The 20354-nt window shown below is 38.5% G+C and overlaps 1 protein-coding gene across 2 annotated transcripts in view; it reads right to left on the bottom strand.

Moving 5' to 3' along the window:
- Positions 1–20354, bottom strand: part of znf106 (zinc finger protein 106) — a 52671-nt gene that overhangs the window by 12783 nt on the left and 19534 nt on the right. The window contains exons 5-16 of one of the 2 annotated variants that reach the window (XM_003214559.4): positions 15714–17825; positions 14219–14837; positions 13469–13538; positions 13042–13196; positions 12872–12932; positions 11261–11617; positions 9342–10125; positions 8758–8813; positions 7390–7535; positions 2773–2907; positions 1115–1231; positions 681–872 (exon numbers count right to left, since the gene is read on the bottom strand). In XM_003214559.4, coding sequence (XP_003214607.3) covers positions 681–872; positions 1115–1231; positions 2773–2907; positions 7390–7535; positions 8758–8813; positions 9342–10125; positions 11261–11617; positions 12872–12932; positions 13042–13196; positions 13469–13538; positions 14219–14837; positions 15714–17825 — 4804 coding nt within the window. The remainder of the gene's footprint in view (positions 1–680; positions 873–1114; positions 1232–2772; positions 2908–7389; positions 7536–8757; positions 8814–9341; positions 10126–11260; positions 11618–12871; positions 12933–13041; positions 13197–13468; positions 13539–14218; positions 14838–15713; positions 17826–20354) is intronic. The other variant, XM_008104176.3, reaches the window with a different exon arrangement.

The raw sequence follows: 20354 nt of genomic DNA, 5'->3' as shown, positions 1-20354 counted from the left end.
GAAATAGGGCAAACATCTGAGGCGCCGAATTGTGTATTGGCCAAAATAATTTATATGATGCTATCAGTTTGTGTGGCAGTTGTGTGGCACAAAGGAAGGACAGCAAGGAGAAGGTTAACAGTCTTTCTAAATAGAAAAGAAAGAGGAAAGGTTGTATTCTTGCAATGTTGTATTGGAGAGTTATGCAATATGGCAAATGTTCTGAAAGCCAAGAAAATAGAACAGATCTTTTAAAAAAAAAAAAAAAAAAGCTGTTTTGGATTGATTTGGGGGGTTCTAGGAGTTGTAGTCCAGAAAAGCTACCTTTCAAGTCTCAGAAATGAACTCTATCAGAAAGAAACTCCACTGATAGAAAAAGAAAGCAAAGGAATCAGAACAAAAGTCAACAGAAACCCGGGAAAGTATTGTGAGAATGACTCATATTTATGCTATTGAATGAGAGACTAAAAAGGGGAAGAGTTATAGTTTAGTAGCAGAACACACACTTATGGAACATCTCTGGTTAAAAACCTGGAATTTCAAGTAAGGTTGGAAAGACCCATTTGAAGCTTCAAAGTGCTTCCAGTTATTAATATATGCCAGAGTATGGGCTTCAGTTACAAATTCTGAAAGGTTTTTAACAGGTAGAAACACCAAATATTAAGTTTGCCCATTTAAGGCATTCATTTATAGCTACTTGCCTTCATACAGAGTACAGTTTTGCTGTGACCTTCAAGGGTCCGAAGCAGAAGTCCGTTTCGGGCATCTCGCACACTGATTGTAGAATCATAGGACCCCACTATCAGCAACCTTCGTGCCCCTTCTTGGGCGGTGGCAAGACAGCTGATCGCTCGGGGACCATGGCATTCAAAGACATCAAGTTGCTTGTTGTTCTGAAAAAACACACATTTTAACTTTACAAACCCAACCCCATTTCAAAAAGCATTTTTGAGAGTGTGTTTGGATGTTCAAGCAAAAACCAGATGCCTTTTACCAACCTGAAATCTATTCCATAAAAGCTCTAAGGATCCATTTATTTCAGCTTTTAATAAGCAGGTTTTTTTTTAGTACTAACTAGCTGCAACTGCCACAACATTCAGAAATGGCTCTAATTGAATAAACCTCAAATACTCACTTTTATATTGAAAGTAACCACATTTCCATTTGCAAGTCCTGCATAAAGTATCCTCCATCTACTATGCAGGCAGAGCACACGGTCATCTAATTTTATCTGATCCAGAAGTTTTCTAGTCTGTTAACAGAAAGATAACAGTGACAAATTTAATAACTGAGAGATTTAGTGATCCTCTTTAGGCAAACTGGCCCTAAAGAAGAAATCGGAAAGCTAGCTTTGTTAATTAATCATATTATTAGGAGCTAGCAAGCCTTCATTCCAAACAGTAGTAATATCTATTGAGGAACATGGAGTGAATTAACAATTTAATTATAAAAGTGAATTGAACTGTGTAAATACAGTGTTCCCTCACTTATTGTGGGGGTTAGGTTCCAGGACCACCTGCAATAAATGAAAATCCGCGAAGTAGAAACACTATATTTATTTTTTAAAATTTATACATTATTTTAGTAGTTATACACTATTTTAAGTCTTTATCAACTAATCGTGTGTTGATAAATCACCTCCTTCTCCTCCCGTTGCCACTTAGTCTCCTTTTCTCTCCCTTTGGCTTTTCTTTCCTCCCTTCCTTAGGCTGTAAATTGTAATTTTTATCTATATATATAAAAGAGTGATGGCATCAGGGCAGCGGACAAAACAACAAAACTACAGGCCCCCCAACCTCGAAATTTGACAACACAACCCATCATTCACGGCTCTAGGTTGATACAACAAAAAGGAAAAGAAAAATAAAGTCCTAATTACAGGGAGAGGAATAATAGTTTTTATCCAATTGCTGCCAGTTTGAAGGCTAAGCTCCGCCCACTTGGTCTCCTAGCAACCTACTCAGCCCAGGGGACAGGCACAGTTCGGCCTCACTTAGGCCTCTTCCACAGATTATCGGATTTTAACTGGATTATATGGCAATGTAGACTCAAGGCCCTTCCACATAGCTATATAACCTATTTAGAATCTTATATTATCTGCTTTGAACTGGATTATCTTGACTCCACACTGCCATATAATCCACTTCAGTGTGCATACTAAACATAAAGACAGCCATACAACAGATATTCAATACCACCACTACCTCAACAATTTCTCACCAACACCACCAGACAACGCCACAGCAACGCGTGACCGGGCACAGCTAGTGATTTATAATAGTCTTTTAGAGTTTATTGAAAAACCGCAAAACAGCAAATCCATGAAAAGTGAACTGCGAAGTAATGAGGGAATGCTCTATTTAGGCTCTCTTTTCCAAACAATAACATGTAGATCCAGAGTGGTGTAGTGATTTCAGCATTTTACTTTGGAGGCCATGGTTTGAATCTCTGCCCAACCATAGAAACTCATCGGGTGACTTGGGCAAATCACACTCTTTGTCACAGAAGAAGGTAAAGGCGCTGTATTTACAGCCACTTTCACTGCTGCCCTACACGTGGCTAAAAAAAAAAAAATCCTCCCTAGGTATCCTCCCTTCATCACGATGACATGGTCAACATCTGAAGGAAGATCAACAAAGGCCTAGAAAAGTGTTCTCTCTTTAAAAAAATATTTACAATTTTTATTTATATTTGCTGCTTTTTCCCTTTCACGAGGACCCTGCAAGTTCTAACTCTTGTAAACATAGAAAGACCACTGTTTTTTATTTAAAAAAACATTTTATTTACAATTACCTTGATGTTATAACAATTTATGCTGTGGTCACTGGAACCTGAATAGAGTGCTGCATTTTTCCCTGTTGTATGAGTCACCAGGAGGCAGTTCACTTTTGAGGTATGCCCTTCAAAGACACCAACACACTTCCTGTTCTGTGAAAGGCAGAGTAAAGCATTACAACATTAATTTACTCAAAACCTGGAATAAGAACATAAGCTGAGGCACATCCAAAAGCTTTGTTTTCAAAATCAGTAATTTATCGCCCTGCTCATGTGCGGTTATAAGAAACATGTGGTCAATGTACCCACCAGTCATGCACACAAACTTTTTTCCCAATTATTTTCCCTGTCCAAATTGTTCCAAATACAAACATGATATGTAAGGATGAATTGCAAGTCATTGCTACAACTACATTATTATACAAGGGTTATCCGGAAAGTAAGGTTACAAGATTTTTTTAAAAAATACAGTAGAGTCTCACTTATCCAACATAAACGGGCCAGCAGAACGTTGGATAAGCGAATATGTTGGATAATAAGGAAAGATTAAGGAAAAGCCTATTAAACATCAAATTAGGTTATGATTTTACAAATTAAGCACCAAGACATCATGTTATACAACAAATTTGACAGAAAAAGTAGTTCAATACACAGTAATGCTATGTAGTAATTACTGTATTTACGAATTTAGCACCAAAATATCATGATGTATTGAAAACATTGACTACAAAAATGCGTTGGATAATCCAGAACGTTGGATAAGTGAGTGTTGGATAAGTGAGACTCTACTGTACAAAGAATGACTATATTTTAATAAAACTTACACAGATTACAGCATAGGTATTACATTATTTTCCCACATAATCACCATTCAGTTCAATACATTTTGTCATCTGTGGGATGAGTCTTTTGATGCCTATGTCATAGAATCTCCCTCCGTCTTTTTCAGGCAGTTTGCTACTTTGATTTTCACTTTATCCTCTGAAAAGTGTTTTCCACCCAGGTGTTCCTTCAATTTAGTGTACAGATTATAGTCACTGGGTAAGAGATCGGGGCTGTGAGAGAGGTAGCATAAAACATCCCAAACAAAGGAAGTCAAACCTGGGTGGAAAACACTTCTCTGATGAAGACGAGGTGAAAATCAAAGTGACGAACTGCCTGAAAAAGACAGAGGGAGATTCTATGACACAGGCATCAAAGAACTCATCCCATGGATGACAAAATGTATTGAACTGAATGGTGATTATGTGGAAAAATACGGTAATACCTAAGCTATAATCCATGTAAATGTTCTTTAAATATATTCATTCTTTGTATTTAAAAAAACCTTGTAACCTTACTTTCTAGATAACCCTTGTATATAGGGCTTTCTTAATAGGCAAAATAATATTCGAGTATAAATTGGGAAAGTAAAACTGTAGTTCTCCAGATATGAGATTTCAGTGAGGCCCAACTAATACCAGCCAAAGATGAGGAATGATAGGTACTGAAGACCAGCAACATCTAGAGGATCAACAGTGCCCATCTCTAGTCTAAACGTAATTAACTACTGGACAGCAGCATGCCTGTCTTTTGCCAAAATATATTGTCATAGAGGTAGACATTCTAACCATAACTTCTTTTGAAAGAAATATGTAAACCCATTACATAATCTCAAATCTATATATATAAAAGAGTGATGGCATCACGGCGACCCACAAAACAACAAAAGTACAGGCCCCCCAACCTCGAAATTTGACAACACAACCCATCACCCACGCCTCAGGGTTGATACAACAAAAAGAAAAGAAAAAGAAAGTCCTAATTAGAGGGAGAGCAATAATTGTTTTTATCCAATTGCTGCCAGTTTAGAGGGCTAATCTCTGCCCACTTGGTCGCCTAGCAACCAATTCAGCCAAAGGACATCCAGGATTCAGTTAGGGGACAGGCAGATTTAGGCCTCACTTAGGATTCTTCCACAGATTATCTAATTTGCACTGGATTATATGGCAGTGTAGATTCAAGGCCCTTCTACACAGCTATATAACCCATTTATAATCTTATATTATCTGCTTTGCACTGGACTATCTCGATTCTACACTGCCATATAATCCACTTCAGTGTGCATTTTATACCGCTGTGAAGAAGGGGCCTCATATAATTCAGTTCTAAGCAGATAATTTAAGATTATCAATATACAGTAGAGTCTCACTTATCCAACATAAACAGGCCGGCAGGATAAGTGAATATGTTCGATAATAAGAAGGGATTCAGGAAAAGCCGATTAAACATCAAATTAGGTAATCGTTATACAAATTAAGCACCAAAACATCATATTATACAACAAATTTGACAGAAAAGGTAGTTCCACGCGCAGTAATGTTATGTAGTAATTACAGTAGAGTCTTACTTATCCAACACTCGCTTATCCAATGTTCTGGATTATCCAACGCATTTTTGTAGTCAATGTTTTCAATATATCGTGATATTTTGGTGTTAAATTCATAAATACAGTAATTACTACATAGCATTACTGTGTATTGAACTACTTTTTCTGTCAAATTTGTTGTATAACATGATGTTTTGGTGTTTCATTTGTAAAATCATAACCTAATTTGATATTTAATAGGCTTTTCCTCAATGCCTCCTTATTATCCACAATATTCGCTTATCCAAGCTTCTGCTGGCCAGTTTATGTTGGATAAGTGAGACTCTACTGTACTGTATTTACAAATTTACCACTAAAATATCACAATGAATTTAAAACACCGACTACAAAAACATTGATTATGAAAAGGCAGACTGCGTTGGATAATCCAGAACATTGTATAAGCAAATGTTGGATAAGTGAGATTCTACTTTGATATGAAATAATTTCTGGGATAGAATAATGCAGAACAATATAATCTCTAAAACCAGGACAGTAAATAAAGAAATAAAGTAAATAAAGCAGTGAAATTGGAAATTCCACAAAGGAAACAATCAGGGCCAGCTAACACCTCCCAAGAAAGGATTCTTCCAGAAAGGAAGCTGAGAAGGCAGTGAAGCACTGTGTATTACCAAAGTCATTATTATTACTATCATTATTATTATTATTATTATTATTATTATTATTATTATTATTATTATTGCTGTTGTTGTTGTTGTTGTTGTGTTGCGGTCAATCTGGCTCCAAGTATTCAAAAACACTAAAATCAGAATATATAAAAATTAATGTGGTATAATAAAACAGAACAATACAATCTCTAAAATCAGAACACTAAATAAAGAACAACACTCTGAAAACAGGGGAATTCCACACAGGAAACAATCAGGGCCAGCTAACACCTCCCAACAAAGTATTCCCATCATCAAAGACTGGCAAATCCTCTGTTTTCTTAGGGCCACAGACATTAGAAGCACATAAAATATCGCAAACAACACCACTCTGAAAACAAGGGAATTCCAGACAGGAAACAATCAGGGCCAGCTAACACCTCCCAACAAAAAAATCACTCAGAGGAAACAGCCAGGCTTTAAAGCTGCAAGGCCATTACATCCTAATCATTTTTCCTAATTGCAGCATTCATACTTGCCTCCAAGAGACAAAAAAAAAACCAAAAACAAAAACAATCAGAAATATTGTATATTCACAATTTTTAGGAAATAATATCCCCTGATGGCGCAGCGTGTTAAAGCACTGAGCTGCTGAACTTCTGGACCGAAAGGCCGTAGGTTTGAATTGGGGGAGCGGAGAGAGCCCCCATTGTTAGCCCCAGCTTCTGCCAACCCAGAAGTTCAAAAAACATTCAAATGTGAGTGCATCAATAGGCACTGCTCCGGTGGGAAGGTAACGCCGCTCCATGCAGTCATCCCACATGACCTTGCAGGAGTCTATGGACAACGCCGGCTCTTCGGCTTAGAAATGGAGACGAGCACCAACCCCCAGAATCAGACATGACTGGACTTAACGTCAGGGGAAAATGTTTACCCTTTACCTTAACTACCACCAATTCCTCAGTGCTTTATTTCCCATACCACCATACTTCGCCACAGCAACGCGTGGCCGGGCACAGCTAGTTTTATATATAAATGTGCTAGAGTGTGATGGATTAGCTAGTAAGGTTGATGCATGCAAAGAGAAATTGGGTGTTTAAAAAATTTCTGGAGCTCAGAGTAAATGTTCATAGGATTCTTCTCTTATTGTGAAAAATATATTTTGGATCAGGAATCTCTTAACACCAAACTTTTTTCAGGGCAGAACTGGCAATTTCTGAATAAAATGGCCAGTTCTGAAAAAAATGCTTAAAAAATTCATTGCACTAAAACTAGTTTCTCAGAGCCAAAGTCTCCTATGAATAGAGGATACTAGCCATTCTCAGGTGGCTAAGCTTGATGAAAAACCATCAATCATTTACAGGTTAAATACAGCTCTAAATAAGGATGCACAGAAGATGTGGACTAAGCAGAATACATTCACATTTTATTGTTTCAAAACAGCTCAGGTCCTGAGGATAGTAAAAAGGTTTGGACAGAGTTGAATTTCACTGGTTTAGCTACATTTGGCTGCTTAAAATCATATTTCATTAACTCTGGTTGTACTAGCTGTCTGGTGTTTTGTACGACTTTACATGGGAACATAGACTCCAACAGGTAGAACATCTTCAGTCTGCTTACCACTAAGTTAAATGCACGGATAGTTTTGTCTGCTGAGCAGGTGTAGAGCAAATTCCCAAAGATCTGAATGGCATTTACTGAAGCTGAATGGCCCTCAAAAACCCCTTCCGTAGGTTCTTCTTCCTCCCCTGGCTCTGAAGATACTTCTGTCAAAAACAGTTGTCAAAGTCTGCAGTTAATTACACATCTTGTTAATATGATAAAATAAAACTAAAGAAGAAAAGTGTTCATGCTGAAGTACAAGGTGCTTGGCTAATGTAATTTACTGCATTATTGGATGTGAGGGCAATCTGGCTGCAACATCTGTTGCCCCATTGATCGCCAGGGTTGTAAAAAAACAAAAATGTAATCTTTATGAACCCTTACTTAAAAGAATAAGAAAAGGAGTCAAGATTAATTTTAATGTAGAAAACTAGATGTAGTATACCAGGGAAGGAAATTTTTGGCTCATGTGTGGCTCCAGTCCCGACTACAAAAACCCACCCCCTAGATTTTCCTATGTGCTGTTAGCATTTGTGCTAGTGAGGCAAATAATGCATGGAAGAATCCCACTGCTATCTCCAATCACTAATCAACAGTGGCATCCCATAGTTCCCCACTTCTGATCGACATGATCTTTGAATCAAAGAGGAAGACAAGTGAATTTGAACTTTGGGAATCAGGAAAGGTACCCCAAGGATCATCGTGTCTGTGGATTCCTCCACTCTGCCATGTAGGAATCTACAGCTAAAGTTTTGTGGGTGATCCAACCTCTTTTTAAAAAGCTCCAATGAAGGAGAGCTAATCACTTTCTGGAGTATTCCAATTCACTATTTAACTACTTTGGCCATCAGGAAGTACATTCTAATGTTAAGCTGGAATATTCTTCCATGAAATGTAAATAAACTAGTGTAGGTTCTTATCCTCTGGTGCAGCAGAAAACAAGCTCGTTCAAATTAGCAACTGGCTTTAAATTGCCAACATTCTTTAGTTCAAGGAGAACACTAGTGTACTATATATGTTTATCAGTGGTTCTCAACTTGTGGGTCCCCAGAAGTTTTGGCCTTCGACTAATCCTAACAGCTGATAAACTGGCTGGTATTTCTGGGAGTTGTTGGCCAAAACACCTGGGGACCCACAGGTTGAAAACCACTGGTTTAAACAAACCATCTCACAGTAGCCTTTGAACTCCAAAATTAGCTTGTTGTAGCTGCCATGTATATCCAAGAAACATTATGAGTGTCTATTCAAAACAGGATGCTTGACTATGCAGAAATCTCATCTCAAGTAGATCAAAAAGACAGTAAAGAGGTTAGTTTCTTTCTCCACTAAACACACACACACACACACACACACACACACACACACACACACACACACACGGATCACCTGATGAGTTTTTTGATCCTCTCAATGTTGATATAGACATTTGAGTCTCAGCTATACTGTAGAAAAAAAGAATATGAAATCACTAAAGCGTTTAGGTTTTCCATATACACAAAAATGTAACTGTAAATTATTTTAATACAAAATCCTCTGAGGGAACTAAGGGAACAGCCTGTCCAAGCAGGTTGTTACCATCATCTTTCCCAAGACGTTCACAACTGTTACTGCATGGTTGTGATCTCTATAGATGTGCACCAACTCCCCAGTCTGAAAAAAGGTTATCAAGTGATGGATAAATCAGAGATGCCTGCCACAGTCATAGATTACTAAGTGACTACTAAAACCACATTAACGTACTTTAGTTAGCAACTATGAAACAAGGTTTCCATTCTATAAGAATTGCTTCACTGAGTCTGTTTGAGCAAGGACAAGGATATTAGTATTAAAAAGCACTCTTCTTCCAAACAACTTAAAAAAACAGGAGAAATTCAAAGTGCAACATTATGAAGTCCATAAAATCTATCCATTTGAAAAACCCCCACTACAGTAACACAGATATAGGAAGAAATGCAGGCTTTCCAACTCACCTTCTAGCTACACCGTCCCTATAGAGTGTTCCAATCTCACTAGTAGAACTCACTTCATCATAGCCAGATCGAGACGCTTCTCTTAAAATTTGTTCTGAGGAGCTCAAGGCAATCCTTTTGGAAGGGCTGTCTGGTTTCTCATCTCCTGACTCTGATGAGGGGATGGTTACCACTTCAAGAGGAGATTTCGGAACTTCCACAAATTCCAGAGATGTGTCACTTTCATTCTCATCTTTTGCCTTCTTTCCTTCCTCAGGAGCATCCTCTTGCTTTGGGAGGCTGGATGTTGTCACGTTTCCCCCTTTGGGGGCCTTGATTGTCTTGATTTTCCTGAGAGGTTTTGAATCACTTACATCTTGTTCTGTATCACTGTTCTCAGGCACACGGGCTGCTGCTCGCAGTGCCTTCTTCTTTTTCAATTTTTTCTTTTTCTTCATTTTACTTTCTAAGGAATTCAGAGTAGAGACCGCCATTTGCTTTGGCTGTTCCATTTTCCTTTTGGAATCTTCCTTCAAAACTGGATCAGAAGGAAAGGTCTGGTTTTGAAGTGAACGACTACATTGCTCTAAGATGTTTTTGTCTCCTGACACTTTCTCTTCTTCTGTCTGCACTGACACGTGCAAGGGTGAATAGCTAATGGAAGAGGGACCAGGTAACCTGGTCCTGTCCTTATCTGAAACAAGGTTCCGCATATCTTGATAAGGTTCTTGGAAATCAAGGAGTCCTGACAAGGTCATGGCAGCATTGATAGCTGGGTACAGCGAAGGCTGTTGACTTGTATTCCCTAAAGAAAGAACACATTCTTTCACCTATCATAACAAGTAACATTTGTGCACTGTAGCCTTATTCATATATTGCTTTCCATAGTAACTCACTGAACTGATTACACTTAGGCTATTCATTGGGATGGTGGCTTCTCCTTCTACAATAAGCACTTTTGGTAGTTTATGTAATCTAGCATCTACTGTTGGACTGTATCCAGACAGTACTTTAGTTCCAGTTTCTTTCTACAGGGAGCCAATAAGTAACCCCCCCGCCCCAACTCATTTTTGGATCTATACAACAGAAATTTGACCTATGCTTTCAGCTAGTCATCTGAGGAGAACATGTGCTGATCAGGTATTTGGTATGCTAGAATTGCTATAAAAAAGAGCAGTAGTTCGGAATTTCAGCAAGCCACAGATTGAGAATGTCATACCTTTAGGCTGAATCTAAAATTGTGGGAAGTAACACACCTATATTAAAAACAATTTGTGAATGAAATGGGCTATTATATAACACTCAGTTCAATGCAGAATTGAAAAAATAAGTTTTATTAGTTACAAAATTAGGAGTTTACTACACACTGAAATCAACACAATTAATGGGATTGTTTCTTCCATTAAGGTATAACAAAATGAAAAGGGGGTTAGAGACAAATGTACTAAATCAACGTCATTATTATTGTTAATTATAATGAGACTATTGAGACTATTTCCAAAATGGAGAATCTAGGTTTGGTTATGAATTTTCCTATCTGTTGTAGAATGGCCTGAATTTCTAGATGCTTTTCCTCTCTGCTCAACAGATGGCATACCTTTGGGCGGGGGGGGGGGGGGGGGGGGTGACAATCCTAGGCTGAACTGGATGAACTGCCAAAATTTCTCCAGCATCAACTTGCTGACAGTCTTTGGCAAAAGTGCAAACATAAGGTTGGCAGTTCTTCATTAGGCTAATTCTACCTTTCCCCTCGTCTTCTGCTGTCCTTCTAGAGAATGTACTATTTAGTGAAGATGGACAACTATGCTGGCTGCTACTAAGGTTGAGCTCATAAACAGAACAACGACAATGTTGCTAAACTCGTTTTACAGAAATTCAGACTTTGTACAAGTCAACATAGACACACAGATTGTCTTCTAAAATGGAAGACTACCACACACCATCATGAAACTGAAGTGCCACTTGTGAGGAACACAGGGAGCTCTGTTCAGTACCATTTCTGTTCTCTTCCCCAGGCTTTGGAGAGGTACATTCTTGCTTGATCTGAACAGATAAGTCAGGGACGGTGATGGTTCCAAGGCTGCAGGTGGTTTGGAATGTAGGTGACCCATTTATCTGGATGGTGGCAGCCAAAGGAGCAGCGGGGAGCTGGAAAGGGAGGGGTGAAACAGACTCCAACAGAGGAACAACAAGACCTGGATCTACAGTAAGATCCTGTGTTGGCTGAAGCTTGCCTCTATTTTCAGTTGAGCCATTGGAACAAAGCTGCTGTGAGTGCTCTGAAGGATCAAAGCTTTCTGTAGACAAAGAATACATGCATTTTGTATTAATTTTCTATTTTATCTTAAATAATCAAGGTATAAACTCTGATTCCCCCCACTCGAGTTATGGACTGGAATCTGAGCTTATACAGAGTTAGATTAATTCTATTGCCCCCTGATCCCATCTACTTGCGCTTCTCCTTAATTTTTTTATTTACCAAAAAAGCCACTCACCAACACAGAAATACACTTTAAACCTGTGCAATGCCATGTATATGGATAGCTACATGAATATTTTAAATGCTTTATTGAAGGAGGCACCATTAAAACAGAGAGAAACCCGCATTCCACAAACAATGACTGGGAGTGATACAATGTATCTTCTGAATGCCTGAAATGGTAAACATGAAGGTGTGATACACTCCACAGGAGCTGAAAATGAGGTTGGGGATCTATCAGGCTCTAGAGCATATGCAAAATGCCAAAGTCTTGGCAAGCAGTGAACTAATTCTTCTCCTTCTGTTTTATTTTAACCAGTATTTGTGGGAACACATTATTGCAGAATTTTAGAACCCCCTAAATCAGTGGTTCTCAACCTGTGGGTCCCCAGATGTTTTGGCCTTCAACTCCCAGAAATCCTAACTGCTGGTAAACTGGCAGGGATTTCTGGGAGCCGTAGGCCAAAACACCTGGGGACCCACAGGTTGAGAACCACTGCCCTAAATCAAAACAAACTAATATATAAGAAGAAATAATTTCCAAACATGAACTATTAGACTGCTGAATAAGAACAGGGACCTTTTCTACAGGGGCCCAATCAATCACTTTGAAACTCTCTTCCTGAAAAATATGTATGTACTATCTATATATGCTTTTAGGTGAACATCAAAGACTTTTATTTTAGTCAATTTTTGAATTATATTATGATTTTATAACAATTTATCTGCTCACCTTATTTTATATTTCTGTATGTTTTCCATCTGATTGTTTTGACATTTTGATTGGTTACTGTAATTCATCTTGTTAGGACACATAAGTTTTAAACATTATAAACCCTGCCCTGAAGGTATCAAATATTTAAGGTCCTTGTTTTAACTCTTGCTGTTTCTCAAGTGATTTGTCTTGCTTCTACCATCACATGTTACCACACTTTACTACTACTCTAATTGCATGTGTTTTGTTTAATTTGAACGCCTCACGGGTACCACAGTTAATAAATGGCTTACATGCTAAATAAATAAAAAATGATTCCAAGTGTCAATACAGTAAGAGTTGGACAGCTCCAAATACCTTGCAGCCCTTGCAGGATCTGAATTCTCTGGGTTCTCAAAGTTCCCATTTCCACTGATATCTGAAAGATAAGAGAGGGTCTATCAAAAACAAAATGCAAACTAAAAAGCACATACAAACTCACAACACTGTCAGAGTCAGAGATAAGCTTCCAAATGAAGAGCACGCACCTGATGTTTCATCATCATCAGTCGCTGGACTTCAATATAAGCTGCCTGAAGAGCAGCCCGGGCCTGCACTAGGCTTCCATCCACACATTGCAAGGATTTGTTCAGCTCTTCTTCTCTTAGGGATACAGACAGCAACTGGTCCACTTGAGAACGCTCTGCCCCCAAAAGACATTTTAAAGGTTAAACAAAATTAAAATGATAAAACATGACCTGGCCTGCCACCACCTTCAGGGTATTTATAGTATATATCCGAGTCCCATTTCAATTGTTTATATTTCCACAAGGCTGAACACATATCAATAGAAATGAAGTATCAAGTACACTATCACAGTTTTCATGAAGCACCATAAGCTTACCTAAGAAGTGGAATTTTGGCTGTGTGCCTCTTAAAAAATTAAGCACAGTCCAAATAATGCATTACACTCACCTTTTTTGCCTTTAATCTTCCTTCGTTTATTCTTTCTTTCTAGACTAGGAATCTCAGGAGAGGATCCCTCCTGAAAAGTGAAATATAAACATTTCTTGTTTGTTAAGTAACAGAGCTCATGCATATCTACTGCCATACCAAGACATCAGTTGCCTACCAAGTCTATCTCAGTGTTTAGATACAAAGTAGAAACAATGAGTTCAATCTGCTACTAGTTGAAGTCACGTCTCACTGAAATCAATGGGTAAGGTTCATGATGACATCATGATATTTCAATGGGAGGAACATTCAACTAACTTGCTGCATAATCCTATACATGTTGTATCAAAGGTGAGCCTAGGAACTACACCAGCTAAATGTTAAGGACTCAACTAACAGAAAATAAGAAAAAAATTGATAAAATTCATTTCCTGTGGTCCCACTTTTACCCATAGGTTACCTGTGCTGTTACTGTTACTTTTGTACGCCGCCTTGAGTCCCCTTGGGTGACAAAGGCGGGATAAGAAATGACGTAATAAATAATAAATATTGTCTTTGAGGCCTGATCAATGAAGAATTTCAGTAAAACAAGCAACATATAATGCAAAATGATTGTCAGATTTTTTAAATCTGCAGTATTTGTACCTTGTGATGGGTGGACAGCAGTAGCTGTTCCTACAGGCTGGTAAACTGAAACCACACAAAGAACCACCAGTACAATACTAATCATGCATGAAAGAAGTAAGAAATGCCAATATTTGGACAACTTACTCCAGTTGCTCTTCTCTTTTTGCCAGTTCCCTGGCTATCATTCTGCTCATTGCCTGACGTACAGCTGCTGTCCGTAGCGATATCTAGAGTACTACAGGTAGTAAAGGCTGAACCCATGTAGTATCTCTCCCCTGGACTCTCCAGCATATCTTGGCTTTCAAGTGACCGGATTCCATAATCAGAGCTTCTCTGGGTTTCGCTTTCACTAAATGCTGAGACTCTGTTCACATCAGGCGGCGTCTGTAGGCTGAGCTGTCTTTCTAAGTCAGCCCTTTCAGACATGAATGGTGAAGAAGGAAGGGAAGTGGATTCTTGTTTCACACTGGTCTCAATGTCTGCAAGCATCTGGGATCTAGAAGTTATGTTCTCAGTGTTGGCAACTGAACTGATTTTTTCCTTTTCCTTGGTCATTCTTTGGTGGCTGAAAAAACTGTAAACAGAGGCTGTCTTTTCTATAGCCACACTGCTTTCGGAGAGGCTACGTTTCCTCACAGTCCCAGGGGAGCCTATGGATATCCCTTCCCACTGGAATCCTTCAAGTGTGGCCAGGTCAGCTTCGTCATCCAAATCAAGACCCTCTTGTTCATTCTGGATGAGGGGAACCATTTCAATACCAAATCTTCAAATAAAAAAAATTAAATACTCAAGGGTAGAAATTCTACTAAAATAATAAAAAAGCTGCACAGCTATAGTCACAATTAAATTTATTATCTGTATCAGTCAACTTTACTTCCTTATCTTTTAGACACAATGTTACTGAAGATCAACTGAGAGTCTTCTTTGTAAAGCCAGAATTCACAAAAATATTTTTAGAAAAACTAGGCTAATGCTGCAAACATTAGTTTAATTATTAGATTAATGATTTATCCAACAGGTGGAATATGTTATACTGAAAAGAGTAGATGGGAGACAAGAGCAAGGCCTGCAGTGCTTGTGAACTATATACCTCATTCAAGCTATACTATTAATTTCTATACTTTATCCACACTATACTATTTAACTTCTCAAAAACTGATCACAGCAGATTAATCTGTAAGTAAGGAAGTAAGTAACTTTATTTTTCTATCCTGCCACCATCTCCCGACAGGGACTCGGGGCGGCTAACACGGGACAGAGGCCCGAAAACAAAACAAGTACAACGATTAAGACATATTATAATCAATAAAACACAGTAAAATCAACATTATAAAAACAATACATTACATTAATCATAAAAACTCATTAAAAGCATAAAATGAGTATAAAACAAAATAAAATGAAATGAACCACCAGGCTGATGGAGGAGGATGGTGTGGAGGGGACATTAGAACTAAAGTGCAATGATATAGTTATAAAGTGCTTTGAGGCAAACAACAAGACGTAGACTGCCATGACAGTTTTACATTCAAGCATAGTCTATAAATTTACAATACATATAAATGTGTGCATCCTCATTATATCTGAAATACTATGTTTGAAACTACATGTATATCAAGAAATATGCTGGACCCCATACCTTGGTAAACCTTTGCCAAGTTCTTGCTTCTTCTTTGTCACTTGTTGAATGACCTGTTCCCAGTTTACATTTCTACGAGACACACTAATAATCTGCCGCAAGGTAGGCTTGAGTCCCGATTCCTTCTCAGTTTCACTTTTTCTATGGCCGCTAACATTTCGAATACGTCTTGCACTGTTCAGGTTCGGCTCTGGTAGATGTGAGCCAGTTTTGCTCTTCAAACTGGTGCGCCATGTCAGGTCTCTTTGGAGATAAGCTGGGAAGCCAAGTTTACTTAGTTCAGGAAGCAGATGCCCTGATGCTGCATCTTTCTGTAGTTCATGGTTTGAATGAATCCCACAGCCTTCATCTTCAAGAGCACTATTTGATTTTAAAGTATCTTCTTCATTATCTTCTTCCAGTGAAGCTTTCAAGTCAATATCTAAGTCGTGTTCACCACTGAATTGCAAATTGAGAAGGTCCATTTGGAATTTGGTAGATTGTTTATCGGCATCATCTAATTCTTTTATGTAGTTACTTTTTGGGGCTGCAGTATGGTCTGAAGCAGTCTGTGCACAAGGTGAGCAAGTATTTGAAACAGTATTTTGGTTTCCCGTTACATCTCTGTGGCTCTCATTTTCCAATACTTCTGTCTGGGACTCCTCCATCTTTAAATCATGTTCAGGATCCTTAATATTCCAATTGTCTTTCCTGTCAGTTTGAGTACCTCTACAAGTGCTTGAAAGAGTGTTTTGGGAAGAACAGTTGCACTGCAGTTCCTCTTTGGTCTTGTGTAATTCTTCAGTTAAACTCCCATTGCTACTTAACAAATGTTTGCTATCTTTTAAATAATTACAGTTATTACAGTTGTTGTTTAGTTTAGGTCCATATGATGATGAACTTTTACCTTCTACATTTAGCATGTTTACTCGGCTCTGACATTCTCCAGAAGATGAGGATAACAAAAGCTGGACTTGTTTCAAGAGATTCTTTGGACTTCTTTTTTGTGAAGATGACTTCATGTCTGGAATAGCTAGGAGTGGTGATTTTAGGGATGGCATCCTATTGCTTTTGCCCTCAGTCTGGTCTGTTTTCATCTCAATAGTGCAGTCTGTCGACCCTCTGCAGGACACGAATTTGTTGCCTACCATTTTGTTATTTGAAGATCCCGAATAAGTTTCTTCCCATTTTTTCCCTTTTGAATTGACAGCTTTAGACTCTGCCAATTTTACAGACAGCTGAGAGGAAGAGGAATGGGCAAAACCTGTTTTTTCTGGAGTTTTCTCATCCAACAGTGGATGCTGTTCTATAGTTTTCTGAGAAGGATACGGAGCCCAGCGATTTGTCTTTTCTCGGGAGGGGCTGCTGCCCTTTCCATTGATTTTAGAGGTCTTGCAGTCTAGTTGCTCGGACACAAAGTTTAATAATTGATCTGAAGATAGCTGATCACTTGTGAAATCTAATAAGGAATTCATGTCATCATTTTCATTGGCTAGATCTGCATAAGATGCTATAGAATCATGCTCCTGCCACTGCCAAACATAGCCTTGTATCCTGTATTTATCTTGCATGCCCTTGCTTTTTAACCACGAGGCATCCATGCTCTCTGTCTGGGAATTATTGTTTGCAGCTCTGCTTCGTCCAGAGTTCCATTCATTTGTCTTCTGCTGACCGGACTTCCAGTTTCCACCTGTATTTTTGGCCTGCCAATTAGAAAAAATATTATTTCCTTTTGAATTCCAGTTGGAATTCCTTCCCCTGCCGCTGTGATGCCAGCTAGATGTTCCACCTCCAGAATTCATATGCCAAGCACCTCCAGGATTCCCATAGTTGTGATACCAATTTGAAGGTCCTCCCAAATTATTTGGATGCCATCCAGGTCGTCCTCTTTGGCTAGTGAGATGCCTAGTCATATTATTAGGCTTTCTTGCAGAATGTGTGAATTTGCCTTGTCTTGGATTTGAGAAGCCATCTTTTTCCCATTTCCAGTCTCTCTGTGATGGCCCATGGCGATACCTTGATGATGAATCAAATACGTCTCGGTCTTGATAAGAGGTTCTATCATTTTGTTGTCTTTGCAAATGCCTGTCATCTCCTTCTGTTCCATGGTTCATGCGGCACATTTCATCTGCTCTGTAAAGACACAAGCATTTTAAATACTGGTAAGTGTGCAGAAATTTTATTCTCAACAACAGTGGAGTTTTGAAAAATATTAGACTCCATCTAAAATTTCCTCAAAAATGCTGACTTGTTTGCTCACCAATGACAAGAAGCCATTTTAATAAGGGAAAAGAACCCAAACAGTCACCTCAAACCAGTTTCTTAAGTATTCATGCAAAACACAAAATAAAATTTCAAATATGAATCAGCCTCCTCTACTGTTTCTTCCCCCCAGCACATCATGTGGATGCTAACAGAACAAAAATGTGACAATGATTAAATAAAACTATGATTAATTGCCACCAGTAACATAATAATGATGTACCGGGAAACTGAAAAATGTCTCCTGAAAACAATGGATAAGTTGTGAAAGAAGAGAGAATATCTGTGATGAGCCTTTTCTGCTGCTGCTGAAGAATTCAAACAGTATTTTTCTTTTCTGCCTCTTGAAATGACTCTCAAGGGACACAGTAAAAGAAGATACAGTATCTCTTGGGGAAAGATAGAAACATAGAGTTGGAAGAAACTACATGGGCCATCCAGTCCAACACCCCTGCCATGCAGGAAAAGCACAGTCAAAGTACCCTCAACAGATGGCCATCCATCCTCTATTTAAAAGGTCACAAAGCAAGAGCATCCAACACACTATGAGGCACTGAATTCTACTGTTGAACAGCTCTTATGGTGTTCAGCAGTAATCAGTTGCTGAATTATAGTTAACTGATAATACTCTGGAAAACATGTGATATAGATAATACATGTTAGATTTAGCATATGACCTCCCAAGGAGAAATGCCGCTTGTTCATAGGTAATGCTGTGAAATAACATAAGTAGTCCCTGAGTTACAAACATCCGACATTCAAACGACTCATAGTTAAGTGCGGGGGGGGGGGGGGGGGGTGAGACAACAGGACACGAAAGAAATGGAAATTCACTCCTGAAAGAGTTATCATAGGGAAAAGGTGTCTCAGATGAAGCTTTATCACCAATCCTTGTGTCCACAACAAGTCAATTTTTTCAAAATCCCATTTTCACAGGGACAGAAAGTGAGGTGGAATCTTCTGAACAGGGGCACAAACATCAGGGGTGGTAACCCTTCCCTGTGCTATCCCTGTGTGTATGTATGGATGTGTATATATGTATATATGTATGTGTCTCCCCCAGACTGTGATGGAGGCTCCTTCTTTGGAGGCTTTTAAGCAGAGGCTAGATGGCCATCTGTTGGGGGTGCTTTGAATGCAATTTCCTGCTTCTTGGCAGGGGGTTGGACGGGATGGCCCATGAGGTCTCTTCCAACTCTACTATTCTATGATTCTATGTGTGTATATAACCATATCTATATATATAAATGAGTGATGGCATCACGGCGACCCACAAAACAACAAAACTACAGGCCCCCCAACCTTGAAATTTGACAACACAACCCATCATCCATGCCTCTAGGTTGATACAACAAAAAGAAAAGAAAAATAAAGTCCTACTTAGAGGGAGAGCAATAATTGTTTTTATCCAATTGCTGCCACTTAGAAGGCTAAGCTCCGCCCACTTGGTCTCCTAGCAACCCACTCAGCCCAGTGTTAATAAAATAAAAAATAAAATAAATACAAATAATACAATAAAAATAATTAAAAAATTAATACAATAAAATACTATAACAAAATAACTAAAAGTAATACAACAAAATAATAAAATATAATAAATAAAAAAGATAAGTTACAATAAAATTAATTTAAAAAAATACAAATAACGTCAAATAAAAATTCCACAACAACTTTTAACCAATACCACCACCACTTTGCCACTGCAACGCGTGGCTGGGCACAGCTAGTATATATATATATATTGGCTGGAGTGACACTTAATAATGTAATTGTTCTGAGTCACATCACATATAAATTCAACTTGAGAACAAACCTACAGAACCTAACTTATTTGTAACTTGGGGACTGCCTGTATTTTGTCCTGTAAGAATCAAGAAAGCTGTTCTCCTCTCTTCCTATAGGCTATTGGAGACACGAGGGTAGGAAAATGTCACACTATGGCATCCATCTTCGCAGCCCCTGACCACGGGTCTGCTTGAGGTTTCAAGTTCCATATCCCTTTTTAACTTTGACGAGAAACTCTCTACAGCAGTTCCATAAATGGGCTTTGGAGGTTTCTGAATCTGTAGATGATTGTAACTTCCAAGGAGAAAAGAAAGTTACAAGGACAGGCAGCATCCTCCCCTCCCCCAAAAGCATCAGCTGATCAGGGCATAGGAAAACATACTGATAATATAATCCTTGGCTAACCTTTTCCCCCTTTGCAAAGTTTAACTACCAGGAGATTTTGAAGTAAATCTTGGTTAAAGAAAACAAATTTCTTTTACCTAGGGTCATTATACTAGAAATTAACATCAATTAGATGGTTTCTATCTTAAAAACCTATTCTGCTTTGATCCAGGAATCCTGCAATGGGAATGGATGACACCTTTTGCCAAATTTCTCATGTAGAAAGCTCTG

The sequence above is a fragment of the Anolis carolinensis genome, chromosome 1 (genome assembly GCF_035594765.1).
Source record: "Anolis carolinensis isolate JA03-04 chromosome 1, rAnoCar3.1.pri, whole genome shotgun sequence".
Classification (NCBI taxonomy): Eukaryota; Metazoa; Chordata; class Lepidosauria; order Squamata; family Dactyloidae; genus Anolis; species Anolis carolinensis.
This window is presented reverse-complemented; position numbering and strand designations above follow the sequence as displayed.